At 40.1% G+C, this 27,945-nt stretch overlaps 1 protein-coding gene across 1 annotated transcript; it reads right to left on the minus strand.

Annotated features, from left to right (window-relative positions):
* LOC127797269 (uncharacterized) lies at positions 1-26,211 on the minus strand. The gene is made up of 6 exons (XM_052330010.1): positions 25,976-26,211; positions 24,695-25,015; positions 24,475-24,532; positions 22,920-23,032; positions 1,380-1,615; positions 1-255 (listed from the first exon to the last, which is right to left on the minus strand). The coding sequence occupies exons 2-5, from the start codon at positions 24,938-24,940 to the stop codon at positions 1,385-1,387; spliced, it is 648 nt and encodes a 215-aa protein (XP_052185970.1). The 5' UTR covers positions 24,941-25,015; positions 25,976-26,211; the 3' UTR covers positions 1-255; positions 1,380-1,384.
* Between the last annotated feature and the right edge of the window lie 1,734 nt (positions 26,212-27,945).

A 27,945-nucleotide genomic window follows, 5' to 3' on the forward strand; every position in this document is an offset into this window, starting at 1 on the left:
TTTCTATCAGAAACTATTTACCATTATAATTAGACAAAGCCAGAACAGTTTTGAGTTCTATCAGGAACTATTTACCGCTGTTGTTAAATGAAAATGCCAAAAACAGTTCCAAAGCTTTTAGGTGTAACTGCATGCAGCAACGGTAAACTAAAATAACAAAAACCCATGCCCAAACGGAAATTAACATCTCATTGCAATTCCAAAGCTAGTAGTCATGGGTTCTGTATGGTGCTTGATGGTAGAGAAGCCCAGAGCCTGTTCAAATAACATCAACAAGCAAAGCAAACTTTTAAACACTCAAAATGACAAAAAGTATAAGAAACCATAACCCACCCACCATATGAACGCAAATACTTCAAAACAAAAACACAGATACACACAGAATGTACAATGTAGTTCCACGTAGCAAAAGGATCTAATTGTCTTGAATTTTCTAGATTAACACGAGATATGTAAAGGTTATGATTATGTGCACCACAAGCTAATGGCCTGAAAGCAATCTCCAGCTTCCACATATTGCTTTTAAGGGTAAAAAAAGTTAAATTTAATATCTCAAGATTAAAATTTAAGAGGAATCTATAATATTAAACCCATTTCTGAAAATGGGAAAGAAAAATAGCTCCTCACATGGCATGCAATGGCTTAGGCAGCATTCCTGTTCCTGCGGCCACACACACACACACAGCCATTCAACTAGCCAACCCATCAAAAAATTGTTAAATAGACCAACATGCAAATATTTTAAACCTCACAACCTAGTAACATAGCCAGCCTTAATCCCACTAGCTAGAATTGGTTTTGTGTAAGAGGTCACCAATCATTTCTATATAATAGGTCATTAAAATGTGCATATTATGCCTAAAAGTTTTTCTTGGTTTTCCTCTACCTCTTTCTGTAAAATTCCTTTCATCTCATCCACTCTCTCCTTGCTGAAAAACATCAATCGATCTTCTCTTCACATGATTAAACTATTTTAATTGCGTCTCGTACATCTTATCTTCAATAGGTGTCACTCCAACCTTAAGATGCATAATCTCATGTCTAATTATATCCTTTATTCTATAGCCACACATTTACCATGATATCCCTCTCTCCTTTACATTCATATTTCGCACATGTTAAATACAAACTAGCATCTTTTTGGACTATCAGTTCAGTTGCACAAATCTAATACATTTTCCATGTAAAAAAATTGTCATGTTGTACTTGTCCATTGACTTCATGACTGCAGATAGAATTAAAAACTTACATGTTCCAAAAACTTTCCATCCTATCACGCCTAAACAACTTAAGAAATGACAGCTTTCCACACGCAAAATAACCATGTGAAACATATTAGGGAAGGAAAAGAGAAACACGGAAAATAAACAATTACATACCTTGCTCATTCAGTTGCAGGAAGGTAGATCCTAATGGTATCTCTCTGTGAAATTTTCTTCCGGCAGGTAGGGCATTTTCCCTGAGCAGCTATTGCAGTCCTGATACATGCCTTACAGAAAATATGGCCACACTTTGTTGACATCTCCTCAACCAATGGGCCCATGCATACCGGGCATCTGAATGTGGGCTCCTTCGGTGGTGCGGGGGTTGGTTCCACACTCTGAGCATTGTCTTTCTGCCATTTGTATATAAAGCAATAATCTTAATAACCACAAGGAAAACCACAACTGTCTGTCAGGGTCCTAAGTTCGCCTAGGGTTTCAGCAAAGAATTAGAGCAGGTTTTAGGAGGAATTAGGGCAGAATTAGAGAGAAAGAAGGGGAAACAGAAGGTGGTGGAAGAAACAGGGACATCGAGAGGGAAAATAGAGGGAGACTCAGAGAGAATCAAGAGGAAGAAAGAGAGGAAGCAAAGCTGAGGGAAAGAAACAGACAGATCTGAGCGGGAGAGAGTTTGAAAGAGACGAAATCAGAAGATTCAATTGATATATTTCTGGATAATGCATCTACAACAGCCCTAGCAGCTTTATATGGCTACTTCAATAGTTTAACAGAAAATACAAGAAATAAAATAACTACCACTAACAACTTAACAGAATTAACTACTGAAGGATAATCTACTACACTCAACCCTACTATAAGCTATTATATGTCCTAGGGTCCTGACACGGTGACACCTTCATCAAACATGACTTGCACCCAATGAAAAGTTTTGAGTGACTAATTTTAATTATCAAAAGATTACACATTATATGCAACACCGTACAAGTGTAGAGACATTCATAACATACTCAAAACTTCTCATATCATATAACGTGTAAACTCTCTATTTAGATATGAGGCTGAAAATGACTCACAGCCTACAGACATGCACAAGCATCTAGTGTTTACCCAAAATGTTCGTCTATGTCACATGAGTTCTCATGTTTACATTGGCCCATTGGAGCATGATTATAAAGCAACCAAAGTTTAAGTCACATTAATATTTATCCCAGTCTTATTAAAGGCGCGCCTTGAGCACCTAGAATGCTTCCAAGCAGGTGCAGACCATCAAGGCGCGCCCGGGTGCACCTAGGCCCAAGGCGCATTGGGCTTTTTTAAATTGTTTTTTAAGGTTTTTATTTTACTATTTATTATTTTATTTAATTTTTTACTGTTTAGGGTTTAAATTTATTGCTTCGACTATAAATTTGACAGTGAGTCAAACAACTACTACTTCAAATGCTCCAATTGAATTTGAACTAGATGAAGATGGAGAGGGAGATGATGTGGAAGAAGATATTAGAGATGATGCTTCTAACGATGAAAATATGAAAATGTTTGATCTTAATAATGAGGGTGATTTTTAGATTATTTAAAATGCATAATTAGTTAATCTTTGATTATGATTTAAAACCTATAAATAGTTTAAAATTTAATATAAGTTGATTTAAAAACTTTTAAATTGCATCTTTTGACATTTTTTATTGTTTTTTTTATTAGTATATGTTGAATTTTTTAATTTCCTTTATAACATGCTTATGAATATATTATTAGAAGTTATGACCTATTTTATACCTTATTCTTCAACTAGAATATATATTTTTCTTTTTTTTTTTAGTTAGCATGCACCTAGTTCCATCTGGCGCGTGTCTCGCCTTGCGCTTTGCACCTTAGGCTCCAACACTCTTTTGCGCCCTAGTGTACCTTGGGCTTTTAATAACACTAATTTATCCAAGTCGCACTATATTGAAAGAATACAATGAATAACAACCATTTATATTGCAAAATGACTTTGTTTACACTGCAGTGAAAATGTAATTGTGTATATCACCTATGAATTTTCAACATTTAACAAAGTCCAAACAACAAAGATACATAGCTTAAACATACACGAGGGAACCTATAGAGAAATTAATATAGTACCATCCATGTATTGTTGATGAATATAAAGTAACTTTAGTAGCAAAGTCTTGTGATATGAATTTGTAAGCACATAAAGTGTACATGTTAAGCTACCAAATAATAACACCCCTAAAGAAACTAGAGCAAGAGCTAATTGAAAATGAATAGAATTATTGATTGTGTCATAAAAGCCCTTATTGCCTCGCCATATTAGCCCCCTGAATGCGAGCTTTTAAAGGATCTTCCATATTGTGCCCAATCCCCCATCAAGAGGAAGGCTCAAGCTCATAAGGTTGGATCAGTAGATTGTTAGGACCCCCATTAAACAAACTTATCAGAGAAGAAAGAAGGGGGGAAAAACCAAGTAAAATGACTCAAGGGTAAAAGAGTCATAAGTTAGTTAGAGGGGAATAATTAGGCATGTAGTTGGAATGAGCAAAGGAGTAGGTATAAAAGGGAGGAGAGAAAAAGAGAGAAGGATCTGGAGAAATTGAAAGGATTCTTGGGAGAGAAGACGACCCTTTCAAATCAGTCGACATCTATTGTTTTCTTCTTTGAATTTGTAATTGTTTTCTTTTATAGAGGTTGTAAACCCAACTGTAATTGGGAGTTTTGTTTCCTACGGATTTGGCTAAATTCAATCAAAGAGGATGAGCTCTACCATTTGGTATTAGAGCATGATCCACGGAGGTGTCTGTATTGGAGAGGGTGGGATGGAGAGGGTGGGCAAGCTAGAGGGGAGGTTGGAGACTTACCAGCAACAAATAGAAAAGAGGATGGATGGTCTGCAAGCAGGAATGGACTCACTTAAGACCGAGTTTCAAACAATGCATGGAATCGAGAAGAGTTTGACGATGGTGCTGGAGCAATTTAACTTGCTGGCGAAGAAGTGGGGAGAGCAAGAGGGGATGAAAGGGGAAACAAGGCGTACCTGTGGACTCGTCCCTTACCATGGGAGGCTCACTAGTACAAGGGGAACATAACCGCAAGGTCGAAACGGAGGACGAAGCTCCCTGAAGGCAAGATGATGGAAGTCGACGGCTAGAGATGTCGATATTTGAAGGGGCAACCTTGATGGGTGGGTTTTCAGGACTGAGAGATACTTCACCGTCAACCAGTTGACAGAAGCAGAGAAATTAGATTTAATGGGCCTGCACTCACCTAGTTTTAATGGGAGCAAAGGCGGTGTAGAGTCAGGAGCTGGGAGAAACTCAAGGCAATGTTGAGAAGCCTTTTTCGGTCCACGCAAAAGGGCACAATGGAGGAGAGGTTCCTTGCTCTCAGGCAGTGGGGGTCTATCAAGGACTATCGTCTCAGCTTTGAGAAGCTAGCCTCGCCACTTGAAGGCATGCTGGAGGGCCAATTTCTCAATGGACTAAAGTCAGATATTCGAGCAGAAATGAGAGTGTTAAGTCCGAATAGGTTGGAGCAGATGATGGACGTGGCCCAATGGATCGAAGAGAGGAATCAGGTGGTTCGAGAAAGTCCTTTCAGAACCAGCCAAAACAGGGGACCGATTCATTCCAACCATTCCGGCCATCTCCGAATCACCAACAGGTGGTGCTTACGCCTCCCCCATCGGCGTCATCGAGATCACCGACGGTCAATGTGACTGCCTCATACCAATCGCCAGCTGCAAGTAAGTGGAGCACTCCCCCTTTCAAGAGGTTGAGTGAGAGTGAGCTGTAGGCCAAACGGGCGAAGGGGTTATGCTTCCATTACAACGAGAAGTATTCGATGGGCCATAAATGCAAGAATAGGGAGCTGCAAGTGATGGTGATTTATGAGGAGGAAAGGGATTGTCACGAAACAAAGGCCAACCTAGGCCAATTTTGCTGCGGAATTATTTACTCTCACTGTTTCTCTTTAATTGTAATTCTCTTTTCCAGCTGTTAGTTAGTTAGAAGGAATATTCAGGTGTAAAGGTGGCTAGAATAGAACAAAATAGTTTGTTATGAGGGTTATGATCTGTTGTGGTAGCACCCTAGAACAAGTTATATAAGCTCAGACTACCCCTGTAAGAGATTATCGATTATCAAACAAGAATTCAATCCATACTCTCTCACACTCTCCTCCTCTCGTTATCTTCCAATCTCTCCCTTTCTTTCCACAGTTCTTCACTATCTCTTCTAATTCACATTGAATTAGAAGGATTGTTATTGTCACATTCCATAACTGTGACATTTGGTATCAGAGCCTCGATCCCGGTAGTTGGAGTAACAATGGCGAGAGAGAGGCCGAAGGGACTCGCATGAAGAATATGGAGTCACAACTCCAGCAAGTCACTTCGACCATGGGAGAGTTCTAGCATCGTGTGGATCATTTGGAACAAGGATCTGAGAAAAATTACGAGGTGATCGGGGGACTAGAGCGTAGGCTCGAAGGTGGTTTGAATCAGATGAGGGAAGATATCAACCAGATGAGAGAAGAGATGGAGAATCAGCTTCAGCGGTTTATGCTAATGTTCACCCAGCAAAACCAGGTAAGAATGCCCCCTAACTTCCCTCCTAGAACTAGAACATAACCTATTTTACATAATGAACCGGGGAAATGATGCATCAGAGATTGAGGTTGAGCAGGATGATGATGTCGAAACGGTAACAAGGAGGGGTTGAGAGGACAGGTTTACTCCACCTCAGCCAGGATTTCCCATGCCACGAATGGAGATTCCTGTACTCAAGGGAGCTAATCCCAAGTGGTGGATTAGGAAGTGTGAGCGGTTGTTCAAATGGTATAATGTGCCAGCAGAGAGAAGGGTGGCCTTAGTTGTTGCCTACTTTGATGATATGGTAGATGCGTGGTTCCAAGGGTGGACCCGAACTAGGGAGATTTATACTTGGGGGGAATTCTCTGAAAAGCTATGTGAAAGGTTCGAAGAGAGGACCATGTCGGATACTATAGAGGAATTCAATAAGTTAAGGCAAGCTGGGAACGTGGGGTCTTACTTGAGACGGTTTGAGGAGTTGAGGTCGTTGATGAGTAACCATGACCCCTACCTGTCGGAAGCCTACTTTGTTTCTAGCTTCCTTAGCGGCCTCGATGAGGATTTGCGTCACCCCCACCTGTCGGAAGCCTACTTTGTTTCTAGCTTCCTTAGCGGCCTCAATGAGGATTTGCGTCACCCCCACCTGTCGGAAGCCTACTTTGTTTCTAGCTTCCTTAGTGGCCTCAATGAGGATTTGCGGCCGATGGTAAAAATGATAAGACCTCGAACAGTGGAAACAAGCAGCGGAGAGTGCCAAGTTGCAGGAGCTGGTGGTTAAAGCTCTTATGAAAAAATAGAGACAACAACAGAAAGTGACATCCGAGGGAAATTGGCAGCAAGGGGTTTATAGAGACCCGATTAAGGGAAATGTAGGGGGGAGAAATGTTGATGGTCCATATCAAGGGGATGACTTGAGGAGCCTAAGAGGCAACTCGGCGCATGTTACAAGTGCGGTGATAGGTACTATCCCGGACACCAATGCAAACGCCAATTGTTGTTGTTGGAAGGAGATAGAGATGGTGGACTAGAGGAGGAAGAAGGAGAAGAAGTAGAAGATCTTAGGGAAATTAGAGGGGAGGATGATGGAGAAATATCCCTACATGCCCTCAAGGGACTCACCAACAAAAAGATAATCATGGTTGAAGGGAAGGTGAAGAGGGCAATTTGTCAATTCTAATTGACCATTAAAGCACACACAGCTTCCTTGATGATAGCAATGCCAAGAAGCTAATGTGCCAACTCACTGGAACGCTGCCTCTGAGTGTGACCGTTGCTAATGGAAATCGAGTGTTGAGCAACTCGGCCTGCCTGGGGTTCGTATGGGAAATGCAGGAAGAAAAATTCGAGGCAGACCTCAGGTTGTTGTAGCTAGGAGGGTGTGATGTCGTGTTAGGAGTGGATTGGATGAAAGGGGTGAGCCCCATAAGCTTTGATTTCTATCGTATGGAAGCATAGTTATTAAAGGCGCGCGGCGCCTTAAGGCGCCAGTTTGGCGCCTCACCTGGGCTGAGGCGAGGCGGTTTCAGCAAGGCGCTCGCCTTGCAAGGTGAGGCGCTGAGGCGCGAGGCGCGCCTCATGAAACCTGTGGCCTGCATCCTCTCTTCCTTTCCTCTCCAGCCTCCCCTCTTCTCAGTTCCAACATGCATACATCACAACTTATTTACATAAATGTGGACATTTACTTTAATACATAAATGTAAATATGAAAATACCCCCCATTTGGATTCAATAAAAATATCTAAAAAATCAAAATCCATAACAAACAAAAAAAATAGAATTTTAGTTTTAGTACAAACTCAGGATTTAGCGATTTTACCACCCCCAAAATACATACCTACTATTTCTTGAAAAATTCATTAAAAATCATTTTAACAATAATGAATATTAGCTATCAAAATACCGGGAGATAGTTTTTCAAAATGAAAACATTTTCTTATATGTCTCCTTATAATGCACTAATCTTCCAGACTTAGAAAAAATGCGCTAATCTTCCAGACCTAAGAAAATAGCATTTTTCAAAATGAAAACATTTTCTTGATTGTGGACTTGTAGTGTTTATTGATTGTGGATAATACTAAAGCTATTCCAAAATGTCCTCCATCAATAAAACAAGAGATTGGAGAGTACATGCAAAAGAAGAAAAATAACAGGGATAAGCAAATTGCATGATGAATGAATCAACTTTGACGTTGTTAGTTTAGAATTTGAAGATAATGAAACATTAATGATATGCATGACTTATTATTGATAATTTGATGGTTTTTTATGATTTTACAAGATTTTGAGTTTTTTTTCTAAAAGGTGCGCCTCGCTTCACAAAGGCGCGCCTCGCGCCTCAGGCTCCAAGACCTTTTGCGCCTCGCGCCTTTCAGAACTATGTATGGAAGTCTCCTTTGAAAAAGAAGGGAGAAGAATGACTCTTACAAGAGGGCGAGAGGCTGCCACGTGCAAGATGATTACTGGTAAAAGGCTGCAAAGGGTCCTCAAGAGCAAATGGAGTCAGTTCACACAGTTGTTCTCCATTGTGGAAGTGAAAGAGAGTCCTAAGGGAGAAGGGCTTGGGGAGCTACAACTCACTGTCAGCCACCAGCAAAAAGGTGTCGACCAAGTATGCACACTACCCTTTATTGATGAATTGTTGGCAGAATTTAAGGACCCCTTTGTGGAACCAAAGACCCTTCCTCCTAACCGAACTTTGGACCATGCCATTAACCTAAAACTGAATGTGGAGCCAAGCAATGTCAGGTCATACCGCTATACCCTCATTTAAAAAATTGAAATTGAAAGGATGGTAAAAGAAATGATGAACCAATCCTTCATTAGACCCACAACCAAAGCCCCTTTGCTTCCCCCGTCCTGTTGGTAAAGAAAAAAGATGGTTCTTGGCGCTTTTGTGTAGACTATCACCAACTTAACTCTCTAACCATCAAAGATAAATTTCTCATACCCCTTGTTGAAGACCTTATGGATGAGCTACACCAAGCCAAATTCTTTTCCAAGCTGGATTTGCGCTCGGGCTATCACCAAATAAGGATGAAGCCCGAGGATAACCACAAAACGGCTTTCCGAACTCACCATGGCCATTTTGAGTTCTTGGTGATGCCCTTTGAGCTCACTAATGCCCCAGGCACTTTCCAATCTCTAATGAACCGGATATTTGAACTCTACCTAAGAAAATTCATCCTTTTATTCTTTAATGACATTCTTGTATATAGCCCCACCTTGGACCAACACCTTAACCACCTAAGAACCACCCTTGAGGTCCTTAGAAGAAACCAACTATTCATCAAAAAATCTAAGTGTGCATTCGGCCAGGACCAAGTGGAATACTTGGGACACTTAATTTCGGAGAAGGGGATTAGTACTGACCCAAGAAAGGGAGAAGCTATGCTCAGTTGGCCAAAACCCACTACAATAAGGGCTCTTAAGAGATTTTTAGGGCTCACTAGTTACTATCGCAAGTTTGTTAAGGGATATGGGGTCATGAGCAAACCACTTACAAACTTATTGAAAAAGGGAAACTTCCAGTGGGGGGCAGGAGGCAAACTCTGCTTTCGAGAAACTGAAGATGGCAATGAGTAGGGTACCCATATTAGAGCTACCAGACTTCAACAAGCCTGTTGTGCTTGAGACGGATGCTTGTGGGGTTGGTATTGGGGCAGTGTTGATGCAAGATGGCAGACCATTGGCTTTTTTAAGCCAAACCCTCAATCCTACACACCTCGGACTGAGTATATATGAGAAGGAATTCTTGATTGTCCTAATGGCTGTGAAAAAGTGGCGCCATTATCTGGAGGTGGGAAGGTTTATAATCAAAATTGATCATGAGTCTTTGAAATTCTTGCTCCAACAAAAGCTTCAAACTCAACTACAAAAGAAAGGAATGGCTAAGCTGATGGGGTTGGATTACTCAATATAAGAAAGGAAAGGAGAACTTAGTAGCGGATGCCTTATCGAGATGCCAAGAGGAAGCAAGTGCAGCCACTTTGACTATTGTAATTCCCGAATGGTGTAAGGAGGTGGTGAACAGCTATGAGGGAGATGATCACACTTAAAGCCTGCTGGAAAAACTGATTCTGGGAAACAAGGAGGCAGAAGGGTACACAATGGTGGATAGTCTGTTGAGGTATAAAGGCAGGATAGTAATAGGCCACAAGGAGGAGCTCAAGAGGAAAATTCTGCAGTCCCTTCATGAGTCCCCTTTAGGAGGACATTCGAGCATCCAAAATACCTACTTGAGGGTGCGACAGCTATTCCACTGGCCTAGGCTTGGAGTGGTAGTCAAGGATTTTGTTTTCGGGTGTGATACATGTAAGAGGTGCAAACATGAGAATGTGGCATACCCAAGGCTGCTGCAACCCCTACCCATCCCAAAACAGTCATGGACAAGTGTGTCCATGGATTTCATTGAAGGGCTACCAAGATCCGAAGGCAAAGATTGTGTAATGGTGGTTGTCAACAGGATGACTAAGTTTGCACACTTTGTGGGATTAGCGCACCCCCACACAGCCCAAGAAGTGGCTAGGGCATTCACTGACTGGGTAGTAGTTATGCATGGAGTTCCTAAGTCCATCATATCTGATCGGGATAAGATCTTTACCAATCACTTTTGGAGGGAGTTGATGAAGAACATAGGCACGAAACTCAACCTTTCAACTGCCTATCATCCCCAATTAGATGGGCGGAAAGAAAGAGTGAATCAAAGCCTCAAAACCTACCTTCGATGCATGTGTTTGTTGCAACACAAGAGTTGGCATAGGTTGTTAGCTCAAGCACAATGGTGGTATAATTCTAGCCACCATGCATCTATACAGATGTCCCCCTTTGAAGCTGTATTTGGGTTTAAACCTCCTATCTTACCAACCACTAAAGAGTGTACCTCAGCTGCAACAATTGAAGAGTATTTCCAGCAAAGGAGAGGGGTGTTACAGCAGTTGAGAAGTATTTCTAGCAAAGGAGAGGGGTGTCACAGCAACTCAAGCAGGAGTTGGCATAAGCCCAAAATCGGATGAAACAGCAAGCCGATAGGAGGAGTGATAGAGAATTTGAAGTGGGAGAAAATATTTACCTATGACTGAGATACCCTCATTTAAAGTCCATTTCCCAAGGACCAGTCGCTAAACTCAGCCCTAAGTACTTCGACCCCTTTCCCATAACAGCCAAGGTAGGCAAGGTGGCTTACCGCTTGCAACTACTCGAAGGATCCAAAATCCATCCGAGCTTTCATGTTTCCTTACTAAAGAAGACGACTGGACAAGAGTGAGTGAATCCGAGGTTACCCGTGCTACCCAGGGAGAAGGAAGTCATGAAGGAGCCAGAGGCTATATTGGATAAAAGAGTCATCTACCACCAAGGAGCCCCTCTTATTCAAGTGCTGGTCAGATGGCAAGGAGGATCTGCGGGGGAGGACACCTGGGAATACCTTCCCTAGCTACAACAACAATTTCCTAAGACAGTCAGCCTCTTAAACATTTCTTGAGGACAAGAAATTACTAAAGGGAGGGATATTGTCATGAAACAAAGGCCAACCCAGGCCAATTTTGCTGTGGAATTATTTACTCTCACTGTTTCTCTTTATTGTTTAATTGTAATTCTCTTTTCCAACTATTAGTTAGTTAGAAGGAATATCCAAGTGTAAAGGTGGCTAGAATAGAACAAAATATTTTGTTATGAGGGTTATGATCTGTTGTGGCAGCACCCTAGAGCAAGCTATATAAGCTTAGACTACCCCTGTAAGAGATTATCAATTATCAAACAAGAATTCAATCCATACTCTCAACTTCTCTCACACTCTCCTCCTTTTGTTCTCTTCCAATCTCTCCCTTTATTTCCACAGTTCTTCACTATTTCTTCTAATTCACATTGAATTAGAAGGATTGTTATTGTCACATTCCATAATTGTGACAGGGATGAGGAAAAAGAAGAGATAGAAGAGGCTAAAAAAGGGGATAATTCAAGGAAGCGAGGAGATATGGTCAAATTAAGGGAGGTGGTGGAGCTATCCCTCAACTCAGTGGTGGGGTTAACTCCTCTACAAACCATGAAAGTAAAAGGGGAAGTAGGGGGAGAAGAGGTGGTGGTCTTAATTGATAGTGAGGTTTCCCATAATTTTATAGTAGTTGAATTGGTGCAGAAATTAGGGCAGACCCAGACACAAACAAAAGGTTATGGTGTGATCATGGGGTCGGGTATGGCTGTTCAGGGGGCTAGAGTGTGTAAGGGGGTAATCTTAACGCTGCAAAATATGAAAATAGTGGAGGATTTTCTGCCATTAGAGCTGGGGAGTTCAGATGTGATCCTCGGAATGAAGTGGTTAGCCTTCCTGGGGGAGAGACAAGTTGATTGGGGCTCATTGGTGATGAGATTTAAGGTAGGGGGCCACCGTGACATTGCACAAGGATCCTAGCCTTAGTAAGACCTTAGTAACATTGAAATCGATGATGAGGGCGTTCAGAGAAAATAGGGAAGGGGTGCCTACTTGAATTGGGGAGTTTGACTACCACGGAAAACAAGGTTAGAGGGGCAGTTCCAAATAGCTTACAGGAGTTGCTCACAGAGTTCAAATAGGTGTTTGAGGAGCTGGGGAGGTCTTCCCCCGCATCGAAAACGGGACCATGTGATTAGACTGCAACGGGGGGTGCCACCAGTGAATGTTCGACCCTATCAGTATCCCCACCTTCAGAAAAATGAGATCAAGAGGCTGGTTAGGGAGATGTTGGCAACACGGCTTATCAAGCCGAGTGTAAGTCCATTTTTCAATCCAATATTGTTGGTCAAGAAGAAGGATGGATGCTGGAAATTTTGTGTTGACTGGAGAGCTTTAAACAAGGTAACCATTCTCGATATATTTCCCATTCCAATTATTGAATAAATATTGGATGAATTGAATGGGTTGTTGTTTTTTTCAAGTTGGGACATAAAATCGGGGTATCATCAAATACGAATCAATCCTAAGGACATTCCTAAGACTACCTTGCGCACACATGAGGGACATTATGAATTCTTGGTTATGCCGTTTGGGTTAACTAATGCTCCTGCCACATTTCAATCCTTAATGAATGAGATCTTTAAGGAGCATTTGAGGCAATTTGTTTTGTATTTTTTGATGACATTTTAGCTTACAATAAAGATATGGCCGAACACAAGGAACATTTGACATGTGTTTTGGGGTTGCTAGCAGTGCATCGGTTGTATGCTAATGCGAAGAAGTGTCAGTTGGAGCAGCAAGAGATTGAGTACTTGGGGCACGTCATTTCTCACGAAAGGGTGGCTGCGGATAGCTCTAAAATTAAGGCAGTCATGGAATGGCCTGGTCCTAAATCCTTATTGAAGTTTCGAGGATTCTTGGATCTTACGGGGTTTGTGAAGAATTATGGGAAACTAGCACGACCATTAACAGACCGCCTTCGGAAGGGAAATTTTTTCTAGGATGAGTTAGCAGAACAAGCCTTTCAATCTCTTAAAAGAGTGATGACTGAACTTCCAATATTGGCCTTACCAGATTTTTCCAAGGAATTCGTTGTGGAGACTGATACATCTAGGCACGGTTTGGGAGCTGTTTTGATGCAGGAGCAACGACCCATCGCTTTCTTCAGCCATTCCCTAAATCCCAAAGGTCGACAGAGGTCAGTGTATGAGAGAGAGCTAATGGCCATGGTATTTGCAGTGAGGAAGTGGAGACACTATTTGATTGGGCAGAAATTTGTTATTCAGACAAACTAATGAAGCTTAAAGTTTTTAATGGAACAAATGGTGCTCAGTTCGGAGTGTCAAAAATGGGTCATGAAGTTGATAGGATATGATTGTGAGATTCAATATCGACCTAGGTTGGAGAATCGGTAGCGAATGCCCTCTCACGCCTCCAATCTCTCGTTTCATTATTGGCTCTCATCATTCCCCGAGTAGTGCAACTTAACCAACTTAAGAAGGAGGTGGAAGAGGATGCGACACTTCAACTAATAGTTAAGGAGGAGGAGGTGAAGGTTGATCCCACTGGAAAACCTAGGTTTACCTTGGTAGGTGGTCATTTGTTGTTCAAAGGGAAGCTGTATCTACCTAAAGGCTCCACCTTGATTCCTTTAATGCTGAGGGAGGGGCATGATGGACGAAATGGAGGCCATTACGGGGTTCTCAAGACCTATAAAAGGATCTCTTCGAACGTGTATTGGGTGGGAATGAAGAGGGATATTCAACAATATGTTCGTAGTTGCCCCATGTGCCAACAGAATAAATATGAAGTGTTATCACTTGGTGGGTTGCTGCAGTCGCTTCCAGTTTCGCGCCAAATTTGGCAGGACGTGTCCATGGATTTCATTAAAGGGTTGACAAGATCAGGGGGGAGGGATACAATATTGGTGGTGGTTGATCGGTTAAGCAAATACAGACATTTTATTGCTGTAAAACACCCATTCACAACAGCAAGCATAGCAGGGATCTTTGTGAAGGAGGTTGTCAGGCTACACGAGGTTCCAAACTCTATCGTCTCCAATAGAGATAAAATTTTTGCTAGTCATTTTTGGGAAGAGCTATTCCGGTTGCATGGTACTCAAACCATCTATAGTCCGATGGACAAACGAAGGTCCTAAACCGCACCTTGGAGACCTATCTTCGTTGTTTTTGTTCATCCAAACCTAAGGCGTGGTGCAGCTGATTGCCATGGGTCGAATATTGGTACAATACTTCCTTTCCTGCATCCTCAAAATTAACTTCGTTCCAGATCGTCTATGGTCGTGAACCATCCCCGTTATTGAGATTTGAGAAGGGTACTACAGCAGTTTCAGCAATCAAACAACAACTGTTGGAGCAAGACTCAATTCTCGATGAATTGCAATCCCAACTGTTGAAGGCTCAAGTTCGAATGAAGGAAATAACATATAGGAAGCGGCGAGATGTGCAGTTCAACGTGGGCGATATGGTTTATGTAAAAATTTGGCCCTATCAACAAAAGATGTTGGCGAAGAAAGTGAATGAGAAGTTATCACCGAGGTTCTATGGGCCTTTTCCAATGGAGAGGAGGATCAGAAATGTAGCCTACAAGTTGACCTTACCACCCCGTATTCCACGTGTCGTAGCTGCAGAAGGCAGAAGGAGCAATTAGGAAAAACCCTCAAAATTCCTAAACAGCTTTCAGCTAAGCTGGAAATGAAGGTGCCACCAGAATTTTTGTTGGGAATAAGGCCAGGCACAAGGAAAAATTTAAGGAACCTTGATGTCCTTATTCAATGGAAGGGGTTGCCACCATTGGAAGCAACATGGGAGCCCTACCATCAGATTCTACTTCAATTTCCAGAATTCCACCTTGAGGACAAGGTGAGACTTATGGGCAGAAGTGTTGTTAGGACTCCCATTAAACAAACTTATCAAAGAAGAATGAAGGAGGGGAAAAGTGGGGGGATCACAGGGGTAACCAAGTAAAATGAATCAAGGGTAAAAGATTCATAAGTTAGCTAGAGGGGAATTATCAGGCATGTGGCTAGAACGAGCATAGGAGTAGGTATAAAAGGGAGGAGAGAAAGAGAGAGAATGATCTGGAGAAATTGAAAGGATTCTTGGGAGAGAAGACGGCCCTCTCGAATCGGTCAACATCTATTGTTTTCTTCTTTGAATTTGTAATTGTTTTCTTTTATAGAGGTTGTAAACCCAGTTGTAATTGGGAGTTTTGTTTCCTACGGATTTGGCTAAATTCAATCAAAGAGGACGAGCTCTACCATAGACAAGATAGCACTAGAGTAATTTAACAGTTTCCTATGCAACAGGGTCTAAAGTACATGAGAGAAATAACTATCGAAAGGTCAGAGGAACAAGTAACAGAACAAGATAGAAAGCGTGCTCTAATTAAGGGAAATTATCTTCTATTCTTTACTTATTTACTATGTGGTTTGCTTTATCAAACCCAAGTGTGCCTAGCATTCTCTGCATTGTAAAATTCCTTTAAACCTAGAAGGAAAGATTTTTCAGACAGCTATAAGAAAATCTTTATTGCATGACTCAAAATGTTAGACAGGTAAACACTAACATGTTCAAAATATGCAATGGATATGCAATCATACAAGAAAATACCAAATAAAAAATAAGATCATATATAATAAGTCTGGAGTGACGCCTATGAAAGATAAGATGAGGGAGTACAATTAAAATGGTTTGAACCAGTGAAAAGAAAACCGATAGAAGCACATTGTCAGGACCCTAGCCTAACTTGTAATTTTCTTGAATATAGAATTGAAAGAGTAAGAGGGATAGAAAGAAATGAGGGAAAGTCAGACGGAACAAGAGGGAAAACTGAGAGAGATGGAGAAGTGGATAGAAAGTAGGGAGAAATAGAGAGTAAGGGAGAATTGCAGAGGAAAAGAGAAATTTTTAATTATCATCATCCATAACCTCAGCCCAGATGTATATAGCTTTATATATCAACTATCCACAATCTTTATAGAGCAGTTACCACTTCTCCACTATAGGTAACTACTCCTTAATTACTCCATAACTGAGATTAATCTGAAAATAAAAGCAATAACTAACTCTTCTACAAATTAATACAATCTACAGAAAAAAAAATAGAAAATAATTAGCTAAGTCGCAACACACATGTGAGGTGAGAGGATGAAATGGAGGTAACAATAAATCCCGATTTGACCTTGGTCTGAACATTAACCCTTAACCTTTCCCAATTCCAGTTCAATACCCTGGTCTAGGTCTTAAAACATTAGATTTTATATAACAACCCCTGAAAAAAATTTCTGATAAAAACATATGAAAACATATTATTTTTTCAAAACATAAAAGCAAGCTAACAGATGCAGCTCCAGGTTCCTTAAAAACATCAAAACCAGGTTTTATGAAAAAAGGCCCAACCCTTCAAGACTACACTCTCTAGTGAGAGAACTACTCTAAAACAGAAAACTTTTAAAATAGTGTACGAACCCAAAATCTAAAACTTACATAGTGAGGAATTATTCCTAGTAGCCCAAAAGATCAAATTACCTGAATAGATAATAATGATAATTTAGAAAACTAATCTTAGAAAAGAAAATGGATATATAGTGAATGAATGAGATAAATTGAAACCTAATATAACTTCTAACAAAGAAGGCAAATCCTCCAACGCCTTCCTTTCCCTACTTTTCTGATCACACTCCACTCATCCCAACTTCCAACAAAGCAAAAGGGTTAAAGAATAATTCTACAGCCATACCTACACAGCTCTGTGAGAAATGTCAGAATGCGATTTTGACAAGAAGAGTTCACTCGTAATTTAGAGAGAATTGCGTGGGAATTGGTAGATTAGAAGGGCAGAAAGAACAGAGGGAGGGAAATAGAGAGAAAAAGAGAGAGAATTCGAGAAGGTGAGAGGAAAATTGATTCAATTGAATTTCCAAAAGATGCTTCTCCTGGTGGTGAGGGTTGGTTAAAAGCCATGTGATGTAATTGCCTTGACGCCAATATTTGGTTTACATTTGAATTAAAACCAATGTCCTGTAACTGCCTATCTACTCCTTATTATAGCAGTACCCCTTGCCCTTCTTCCTTAGTAATCTCTTTATTTGCATTATAGTCTCGTGACAAATTCCCCCCTGCTAGAAACATTACTTGTCCTCAAGTAAGTCACAAAAGTCCTGCTGCCCTCGGAAACTGCTTCAGGAGGTCAGGAAGGTACTCCCAAGTGTTGTTTTCAAGGTGGAGATTAGACCAGCGAACTAATACCTCCGTGATAAGTGTCTGATGCTTGTAGATTATTCTCCTGTCCACTATAGCGATGGGCTCAAGCTCCTGTTGCGCTGGTTGTATTGCTGAGGGTAGGACGGAACTGACTAGATTGGTGCCCAGAGAAGGTTTGAGGAGTGACACATGGAACACGGGGTGTATGTGAGACCCCTCTGGAAGTTGGAGTCTGTAAGCCACCTGTCCCACCTTGGCTATCACTTCATAAGGCCTATAGAATTTGGGACTCAGCTTAGTCACTGATCTAGGGGAGAAAGTTTTCAGTTGAGCCTGCCTCAATTTCAAGTACACCTTGTCTCCCACCGCAAAGACCCGTTCACTCCTCTTCCGGTCCGCATATTGCTTCATTCTATTTTGGGCACTAGCTAGCTCCTTCCTTAGGGTCTGCAACATCTGCAGCCTTTGAACTAAATAATCATCCACTATAGCTACCTGACTATGATTTCCTCCCAGTCATAAGAGACGAGGTTTGTATCCATATAGTGCTTCAAACGATGTCATCTTTAGCGAGGAGTGTGGGGGTGGTATTGTACCACCATTGAGCTAATGAGAGCCATTTGTGCCACCCAATAGAATTCATTAAGCTCACACATCTTAAGTACGTCTCGAGGCACTGATTAGTCCTTTTCGTCTGTCCATCTGTCTCCAAGTGATAGGAGGATGACATGTGTAGCTATGTTCCTAGGGATTTCATTAGCTCTTTCCAAAGGAGGCTGGTAAAGATTTTGTCTCTATCTAAAACAATCACCTGAGACAGCCCATGTAACTTGCTCACTTAATCTAAGAAGACTCTGGCCACCTCCTATGTCGTAAAGGGGTGTGATAAACCCAAGAAGTGGGCATATTTGGTCATACGATCCACCACCACTAACACACAATCCCTACCTTCTGACTTCGGTAATCCTTCAATAAAATCCATGCTAATGTGAGTCCATGCTTGGTCAAGAACTAGTAAAGGCTGCAGTAACCCTAGGGGGTGAATGTTTTCATGCTTACATCTATTACAAGTGTCACGGCCCTTCACATACTCCACCACTTCTCTTCTTAACCTTGGCCAGAAGAATAGTTGTTTAATCTTGCTGTAAGTGTTTTGTATCCTCGAATGGTCACCCACAGGAGAATCATGTAACGCCTCTAGGATCTTTTGTCTGAGAGTCTCATCCTTACCAGTTATGATTATATCCTTATATCTCAGCAGTCGATTCCGCAAGGAATAGCCTGGTTTGTTGTCTAGGTCTAGGATCATTTGTTCCATCAGTTCCCTGATCCACTCTCCTTTTGTGTAACTAGTTGTTACTTCCCGGAACCAATCCGAAGTAATTGCAGTGATAGCCATGGAGGCCTTTTCTTCCACACAACGGGATAGAGCATCGACTGCTTTGTTCTCCTAGCCTCTCTGGTACTGAATAACATAGTCGAGTCCCATTAACCTTGACATGCCTTTCCTCTAAAGGTGGGTATGAAGTTTTTGTTATAACAAAAACTTAAGGCTTTCGTGATCTATCTTTAATGAACCTCCCTTCTTCAAGGTAGTGTCACCACTTCTCCACAGCTATTAGAACAGCCAGTAGCTCCTTATCATACACACTAAGGCCCAAATGCTTAGGGGCCAATGCTTGGCTGATGAAAGCCAAAGGTTTTCCTCCTTGTGTCAATACTGCCCCTACCCCACTATCACTTGCATCGGTTTCTAGTACAAAAGGCTGATTAAAATCAGGTAGGTTCAATGTAGGTACCTTACTCATGGCCACTTTCAATCTTTCAAATGCCTCATCTGCCCTCTCATTCCAGTGAAAGACTTCCTTTTTTAGTAGTTTTGTCAATGGTCTACTGAGGGTGCCATAGTCTTTGACAAATCTACAATAATAGCCTATAAGGCCCAAGAATCCCCATAAAGCTTTCACATTAACCAGTCTAGGTCATGCAGTCATTGCTGCCACCTTTTGGGGATCTATACTAACTCCCGCCCCCGAAATGACATGGCCGAGATACTCCACTTGTTTGAGAAGCCTAAGTCTCTACCACCCCCAAGACTAATAAACCACACTATCAACCTCAAACCTAATGCTGAACTAGTTAACATCCGCTCATATAGATAGCCCCCAAAACAGAAGGCCGAAATTGAACGCGTGATCAAAGACATGCTAAATACTTCTGTTATACAGCCAAGCACCAGCCCCTATGCCTCTCCCTTGCTATTGGTAAAGAAGAAAGACGGCAGTTGGCGGCTTTGTATTGATTACCTGTCAACTCAATTCCTTAACCATAAAGAACAAATTCCCTATACCCATTATCGAAGACCTGTTAGATGAATTGCACGAAGCCAAAGTTTTCTCTAAACTTGACCTCAGATTCGGATATCATAAAATTAGAATGCACCCTAATGATATCCACAAAACTACCTTTAGAACCCACCAAGGGCATTATGAATTCTTGGTAATGCCCTTTTGGATTGACTAACGCTCCAGTAACATTCCAAGCCCTTATGAACCAAATACTTGAACCCTACCTACGCCAATTTATCTTGGTATTCTTTGATGACATTCTAGTATACAACCCCACCTTTGCCACAACACTTAAGGACAACTCTACAAGTCCTCTGATTCAATAAGTTATGCATTAAGAAGTCTAAATGAGTTACGTCCCAAGGAGCTTTCGTGGTTTCCACCGAATTCAACATGTAATGCCATTCATCTTATGTGTCTTCCTTCCCTTCCACAACATGTATCGAGAAGAGCTGGGCTACTTGTGTCCATTTACTCTCGAGTAATTTGTGTAACCTTTTTCCAGAGATCATCTTACATATCCCTGTCTCCACACTGCCAGTTAGGGTCATCCTCCTTCCCCCTTTCTTGAATGTCACCTCCATCTTGTTAAAGTCGAAGCAAATGGGGCTGACTTCCCTCCTCCAATCAACTCCTAGAACCATATCACATCCCCCAAATTTTAGTAGGCGTAGATCAGCCTCGAAGTTTGCCCCCCTGCATCTACAAACAAAACCCCACACAAGCAGATTTGCACAAAACCTTCTGGCCATTAGCTATGGTTACTGACAGGGGCTAAGTCACCGTGAGGTTGCACTTCAATCTCCTTGCTATCCCTTCGTCTAGGAAGCTATGAGTGCTTCCACTATCAATCAGAATCATCAAATTGTTATCTCTTGCCTTCCCTTCCACCTTGATAATTTTATTAGTCACCACTCCCTTAAAGCGTGCAGGGAGATCTCCACCTTCTCCTCTTCCCCTTCCTCTTCCAAAATGTCTTCGTCCTCTTCTTCTCCCACTTCTTCTGCCCCCTCTAGTAGCAACAACTGCCTTTTACATTTGTGTCCTAGTGTGTATTTGTCCCCACACCTGAAACAGAGGCCTGCTAATCGCCTTTGCTTCGTCAAATTTCCTTGAATTGGTTGGGGGGGTGCTGGTAGGGCTACCAAACCCTTGCTACCTGAACCCATGGTTCCTCCATTCCTTCCCCATCCTCTGTTATTTACTTGCAAGGGTACCGTTTGCCACCCTTTATTTACACCCCTCTGCTTCTTGACCAGTGCATCCACTGTCAACTCTTGAAGTTTGGCACACTCAACGGCTTGTTGGACAGTCTTGGGTTAGAACATTTTAACTATAGGACGGACCTCTTCGTTCAAGCCACTAATGAAGCTTGACACGAAGTACCCTTCTATAAGGGTAGGATTTGAAAGTAACATGAGGGCCTTCAACTCTTCGAATCTCCGTTGGTAGGCTTGCACCGATCCTCCTTGTCTTAATTTGTTGAATTCCTCAACCACATCCAAAATTTCCTTCTCCCCAAACCGTTCACATAATCCTTCCACAAATTCTTCCCACGAGCAATCTTCCCTTACTCCACTCCAGCCTTGGTACCACGCGTCTCTCTCGTCATTTAGATAGGTTGCTGCGAGTGTTACCTTATGAGCTTCGGCCACATTATGCAAGCTAAACACCCTAGCATAGCGCCTTGCCCACCACCTCAAGTTATGGCCATCAAAAAGAGGTATCTCCATCTTAGGCATAGGGAAACCAGCTTGATGTGATCCGGTTTTCGAGGCCTTGCCTCTTGACTCCTACATTCTCCTCCATCGCCTGTGGTTCAACTTCCAACTCTGCCGATCCCTCAGATCAGGCATTACCTCCTTGGGCATGTAGAATTTGCTCCAATCTATCTCTCGGTGGAAACTCAGGTGAAATCCATACCTGAGTCTAGCAAGTGAACATCAGAACAAACTATTGCATCTAATCTCTGAGGGCCTATCCCTACTCCCTCATTTGCTCTTCCAATCTCACCATTTGCGATTTGCTTTCTTCGCGCCACACATTCACCGCACCTTCAATTCTCCGGTCTACCGAATTCTCCAGCGCTTCCATCCTACTCTGTATCTCCCCTATCGTTGTCGAAACCTAATGGAGTTGCGACTCCATATGCTTCATCCTGGTCTCGTCGGCCATCTCCTACCTCAATCGCCTAAGATGATGCTTTGAAACCAAATTGTCAGAATGTGATTCTGACAAGAAGAGTTCGCTCACAATTCAGAGAAAATTGCGTGGGAACTAGTAGATTAGAAGGACAGAAAGAAAAGAGGGAGAGAAATACAAAGAAAGAGAGAGAGAGAGAGAGAGAGAGAAGGTGAGAGGGAAATTGATTCAATTGAATTTCCAAAAGATGTTTCTCCTGGTGGTGAGAGTTGGTTATATACTTACCAAGCCTTGGCGCCAATATTTGTTTTACATTTGAATTAAAAGCTATGAGCTGTAACTGCCTATCTACTCCTTATTACAGCAATACCCCTTACCCTTCTACCTTAGTAATCTCTTTATTTACATTATAGTCCCATGACAGGAAACTACCAATGGGACTGCCTTAACACATCAATAGTGGCATAACTCAACTGGAAAATTGCCAGTAATATATAAATATACAAATACATATATATATATATCAGTTTGTACATAAACAACATAACAAGACTTAATCCCACAAAAGGAGATACGAGAGTGTACACAAGTAAAAAACTAGGCAACTCAGTTTCATATCAGGCAAAGGGAAAAAAAAAAAAAGAAGCAAACATGTAAGGAAATTAACACAAAGGTTCAACAAAATCATTAATCCAATCTAGTAAATAAAACTGCATGAGAAGGTACACATCACTTTGCTGAATAAGAAATCCCAATTATTATCACAGTTTCTGTAACAGTCGCATTTACCTATTTAGGAACATCAAGATAGAATGAAGGTACTCAACCAGTTGTTGCACAACACCCAACAAAATAAGGAAAAACAATTAATATGATTTCAATAAATTGTTTTACCTATCTAGGACATAAAACTTTAGAGGAAAAAGAAGAAAAATAATCCAGGATGACATAAGGAAATTTAATCGTTACCGAAGAGTTGCTCGAACCCTCTGCATTTACATCACAATTAATGATTGTTTGGTTTCGAAAAACTCTTCTACGCTTCTCTTGACCATTGAGAGCAGCTCTAGATGTTCTTTCTTCTGCAACGGTAACCCCAAATCAGTATTAAATAGAGAAAGAGAACAAAGAATTAAGTTAAAGCAATAATGTGCAAGAAATAACATGTTCTCAAGTTAGAATCAACTAATAGATGGGAAATTGAGCCACAAACAATACGGTTCAAGTGACAAAATCTGAATTACTCTTCTCATCAAAAGTACAACCAAAAGAGAATCACATAATATCAAATGAAGATGTGACATGTGACGAGATGTAGGCAACAAATTAAAGAGCAAAATTTGGAAAGGGTTCGATGCGATCACTCGTAAAGGAGAGGAAAAAGGAAGGAAAGGCAAAATTAGAAATTCATTTACCTGCAGCATTTGCAGTTGCTGGAACTGGATCACAATTTTGGAGGGGTGGTGAATCCATGGATCCAACCCAGATCTAGGCTTTCTGTGTACTTTCTCACAAAAAGAAAAAGGGCAATCTCAATCGGTGGAAGGGATTCAAGTCCTGATTTGAAACTCTGCATGTGGTTCCATCTTTTTACAATATATACAAAAGACCAGATCTTATAATTTTCACTCCGAGATATAAAAATGAAATGGGCTGAAAAATTTTGAGACAGCTGCAAGTGAGAGTCGCATTCAAGTCCATGGAGCACAATCCAACAAGCCCATCTCAAAATAAACAATACCCAGTGGGGCACATCAGTATATGGTAGTCCCTACTGGGCTAGCAGGTAGTGCAAGATGCCCAAAAGGTTTAATTAGTTAAAAAGCCCAATGGAAAATGAATGGACTGAGAGGGGGCTCGAAGAGGTTCGTAGGAGTTTCTCACACTAAATGATCACTAATAATTAGCATCATGAAACCACCTATTCTCTTAAACCAAATTTAAACACAACAAATAATGGACACACACAATGAAGCACTTTATTAAGAAGTTGGAGTTGGCAACTTGTTATTTACTTAATGTTTAGTCTATGCAGGTTGTAAGATGAGGAGAATAAACATACAATATGTTCCACTTTCTTCACGGTAAGAGTTCACTAATCATTTAAAAAAACTGTTTGAACCAAGCATCTCCTAATCACAAAACCACTTCGCATATTTTCTTTATCCAACAGTTGCCTCTAAATTTAAAAAGGTCATTCACCCTAGAAAAAAAGTCCTGCATTCAACTTTAAATTGACTTCACATTACAGATTTCTTAATATTAATTCAAAGTCCAATCAACAATGTTTCGTAAACCAGTCAAGAACCAATCCAAAACATAGAATTGAAATTCTTCACTGTAAGCTCCAGATACTGGGACTAGAAATATCACCACTGGAGAGTAATTAAGATGCAGTATTATATAGGCTTTATAATATCATGACATGTTCGTGTGTGCCTATGAGAAAAAGAGACACATACACACAGAGGAGTTAAACTTTGATCACTGAGATAACTAGAGAGAGTACACAAACATTAATTACCTGAATCCACATCAACTATAACAGCACCTCGACGGTTTCTTCTAGAATTGTTTTTAGCCTGAATTGAGATTACAACAACATATAAACCCCTCCCCTAACACAACTATTTAACATGAATTGAGATTGAGAAGAAATTGAAAAGGAGCTAATGGAAATAACATGAGAATTTCATAAATATAATTACAGATGGAGAATTTTAGAAAATAACACAAGGTCGTACTTCTGCAAAAGCCCTGGGGGAGGACAGAAGAACATCATCGTCAAAGGCCTCAACATCAATTGGTGCAGGTGGTACAGATCCTCCTCGTTGAGGTTGTATGTTCTCAGAGTTGGGATGAGCTGAAGTACCCGCTGGATACTGGTTCTGGTTAGGTGGCATATTTAGGTCTATGCCTAGAGCCGTCTTCCTCCTTGAGTTCCTTACATAACCCCTTTGAGGAGCCCCCCTTAGCCCTCTGGTGCTCATGCTTTACTACTATTCAGATCTCACACAAGCAATAAGCTTGATTGTTCAACACAGTATTGCCCAAGGAAATATCACCTAAAAGGAGAAAACAGAAATGCTCTTAAAGGCTAGAAACAAGCATCACAATCAAAACAGTTCCCTTTTTTTTAGTTTTCTAAACATTCAAGTGCTGATATTCCATGATCCAATCCTTGCTGTATAATCTTGAACTAATACAGTGGCTCTATTCATTTTTCACTAAAAGCAAAAGAACATGAACCGATCAAGTATTAAACCTAATATGGAGAAAATCAGATTTGCCCATATATATCCAAACAATTTTGATCCTACAGCAATACATGGCAGTTAATCACCTTGTAGCTCAGGAATAGATCCTTAAAGAGCTTCTCACAGACAGCCTTTTGAAAGGCAACATAAAATTTGCAAAATAATCATATTGTAGCATTAGCAAATAAAAATAAAAAATTACACGAGTTCAATAGCAATAATGAATGCAGTAGTGTTAACTGATATCAATTTCATAGAAACGCCAAATTGCAACATGGGAAATCAATTTGAAACCCTAATCTTACAAGACAATGACTCGAATTTTCAAAGTCGTCACATATTTTTAACATGGATTTTTCAACCTTACTACAAATTCGGCCCCAAAATGAAATACTACTATATAATGGTATAATGCTAGGAAATTGCAGTGCGCATATTTTTTCACTCGATTCAATCACAAATCATAGTTCTAGCAGGTTAATTGTTGGTCTGTCCATAGTCCTGGATCTGAAACTTCTACAATTGAAATTCCAGCTCTGCTGTCTTCTCAAATTCTTTAAAGATCCCCATTCACGACGAAATTTGACTCCAGTAATCCGATATGAAATCATACAAACCCTCAAAATCAAACCCCTCCCCCACCCCCCACCCCCACCCCCCTCAAAAAAAAAAAAAATGCATTCAAGAAACGCCCAAACATTAAAACAATCAGAATTTTCCGTCTACGATCACACACACGACACCTGTTTACAAGCAATTAGAACTTACCAGCAAATTGTCTCACTGCGTCTTCGTCGATAGGATTAGAATCGAATCATAACCAGATAACGTCGTCCTTTTTAATACAAAACAGCGCAAAACCACAGAGCAGGAGATTGAAATGCTAAGACCAGATTGAACCTGAAAACACGGGTTTAGGGTTTCAATCACGCGTTCAATTGAGGGAAAAGCGAGGGCGAGCCTCGCGAGCCGAACAATGGTTTTAATTTTAGGGTCTTGTTTATGAACTTAATTAAATTAAATGTAATGTATATATATATATATATTTATATGTTTCTCCTAGCCCAAACAATCTAAATACGAATAATTTTGGATTATGTATATATATATAGACTTTTGATTTCTTAAATAAAATATTATTTAGTTTATATTAAAGATGTGACAACGATGAATGACATATCAAGTTATTGTGTTAAAATAATCAAATAAATAGACTTCACAATATTATTATATTTAAGTTATCAAAACTAATATTTATATTTTTATTATTATTTTAAGGATTTACAATACATATATTGCATTAAATTATAAAAAAGTTATGGATAAGATTTATTAATTAAGAATAATATTAGATTTTTATAAAAAAATATAAAGATTAAATAATAAAAATATTTATTAATATTTTCCCTCCATTTTTTCATATTTTTTTTTCAATAAATAAAAATATATTAACAAAAATATATCATAAATCATCTATAACATTTTTTGTATTTTGAAAAATTTGAACGTATTTGTAATAAAAACAATCAAAATAATATTAGTCTTATCTACAAAATTGTTCATTATTTTTAAAAATATATTTTTAAAATATGTCGACGTTCAGAATTAGCTGACCATGATTCGTAGGCCCGCAATGAGAGAATTAGCCCAAATGCAAGATGGAGGAATGGAATAGAACGTATGCGGGGAGATTTTTATGCAGTTCGGTCAGAACTATATTTACTCCACGACTATTCTCTAGGCATTCCGGCAAAATAACAGAATGTTATTATTGTCATTCTTTCTTTACAATAGTGTTTTCGATCCCTATTTATAGTGATGAGCTCGGCAAAATAACAGTATGTTATTATTATATTTCGACCCCTATTGAGTAAGTTACCCCTTCATCACTAACTAAAGTTGTGTGTCTTCTAGTTGTCATTTGTCTTGCAAGACACAATTGTGTCACCTCTTCCTCTAATGTTTTATCGATTTTTAGAGTTCTCCTTGTGATGTAAATTTTAATTTTTATATTTTGAGCAACATAAATAAAACTCATCTTTGGCCCTTTTCTCATTGTCGATTTACATCATTGAGGTGTTTGGAAGGCATCTTTTATCACTAGTTGACAACTAATTATCACATGTTAGAATAGACAAGAGATCGCTTGTGTAAGATGTTTTCGCTATAGTCGTTTCATATCATTACTATCTTACTTTCTTCTCTAATCTTATGAATTGTAACTATAACTATATCTAGGTCATTTATAAGAGTCGCACGACGACAATAATCCAATAATTTTCACAATAAATGTACCCATGCATCATCTCTTCATTTGAAACCCTATTCATTGTGGAAGATGAGAGGTTTCAATAAATTGAAGTCACATTCCACCAACCCCGTCTCCATTGAAATGTGAATTCATTTGTATTGTTGAATATAGAGATCGTTTGAAAAATAAGTATGCCTTTAAATTAAAACAAAAAATAATTTTCACTTCGTTTGACTTGGATTTTTTTTTATTCATTTGAGAAGTCAACTAAAAACAGTCACATGAAAAATAGAAATAGATGCGATACAAAACAGAAATAGAGAAATAATATTTTTTAAAAAAATAAAAAATAAAATTCATAAATAAAAAATTATTTTATGAATATAATTTTTAATATAAAAATTATAAAAAATAATTATATCGCTGAAAGCATTGTTGAGAGATCACTTAGTTATGCGATCTGAGCTCGGATTTCAGAGACATGTGA

Source organism: Diospyros lotus, chromosome 3 (genome assembly GCF_014633365.1).
Source record: "Diospyros lotus cultivar Yz01 chromosome 3, ASM1463336v1, whole genome shotgun sequence".
Taxonomy (NCBI): Eukaryota; Viridiplantae; Streptophyta; class Magnoliopsida; order Ericales; family Ebenaceae; genus Diospyros; species Diospyros lotus.

What these genes read in the sequence shown, in the direction of transcription:
- LOC127797269 (XM_052330010.1), bottom strand. Translation starts at nt 24,940, where the DNA reads ATGAGCACCAGAGGGCTAAGGGGGGCTCCTCAAAGGGGTTATGTAAGG. An exon ending in CCCCCAGGGCTTTTGCAGAA is followed by an intron (nt 24,533 to 24,694) that starts GTACGACCTTGT and finishes ATCTCAATTCAG; the next exon opens with GCTAAAAACAATTCTAGAAG. An exon ending in TATAGTTGATGTGGATTCAG is followed by an intron (nt 23,033 to 24,474) that starts GTAATTAATGTT and finishes TTACCGTTGCAG; the next exon opens with AAGAAAGAACATCTAGAGCT.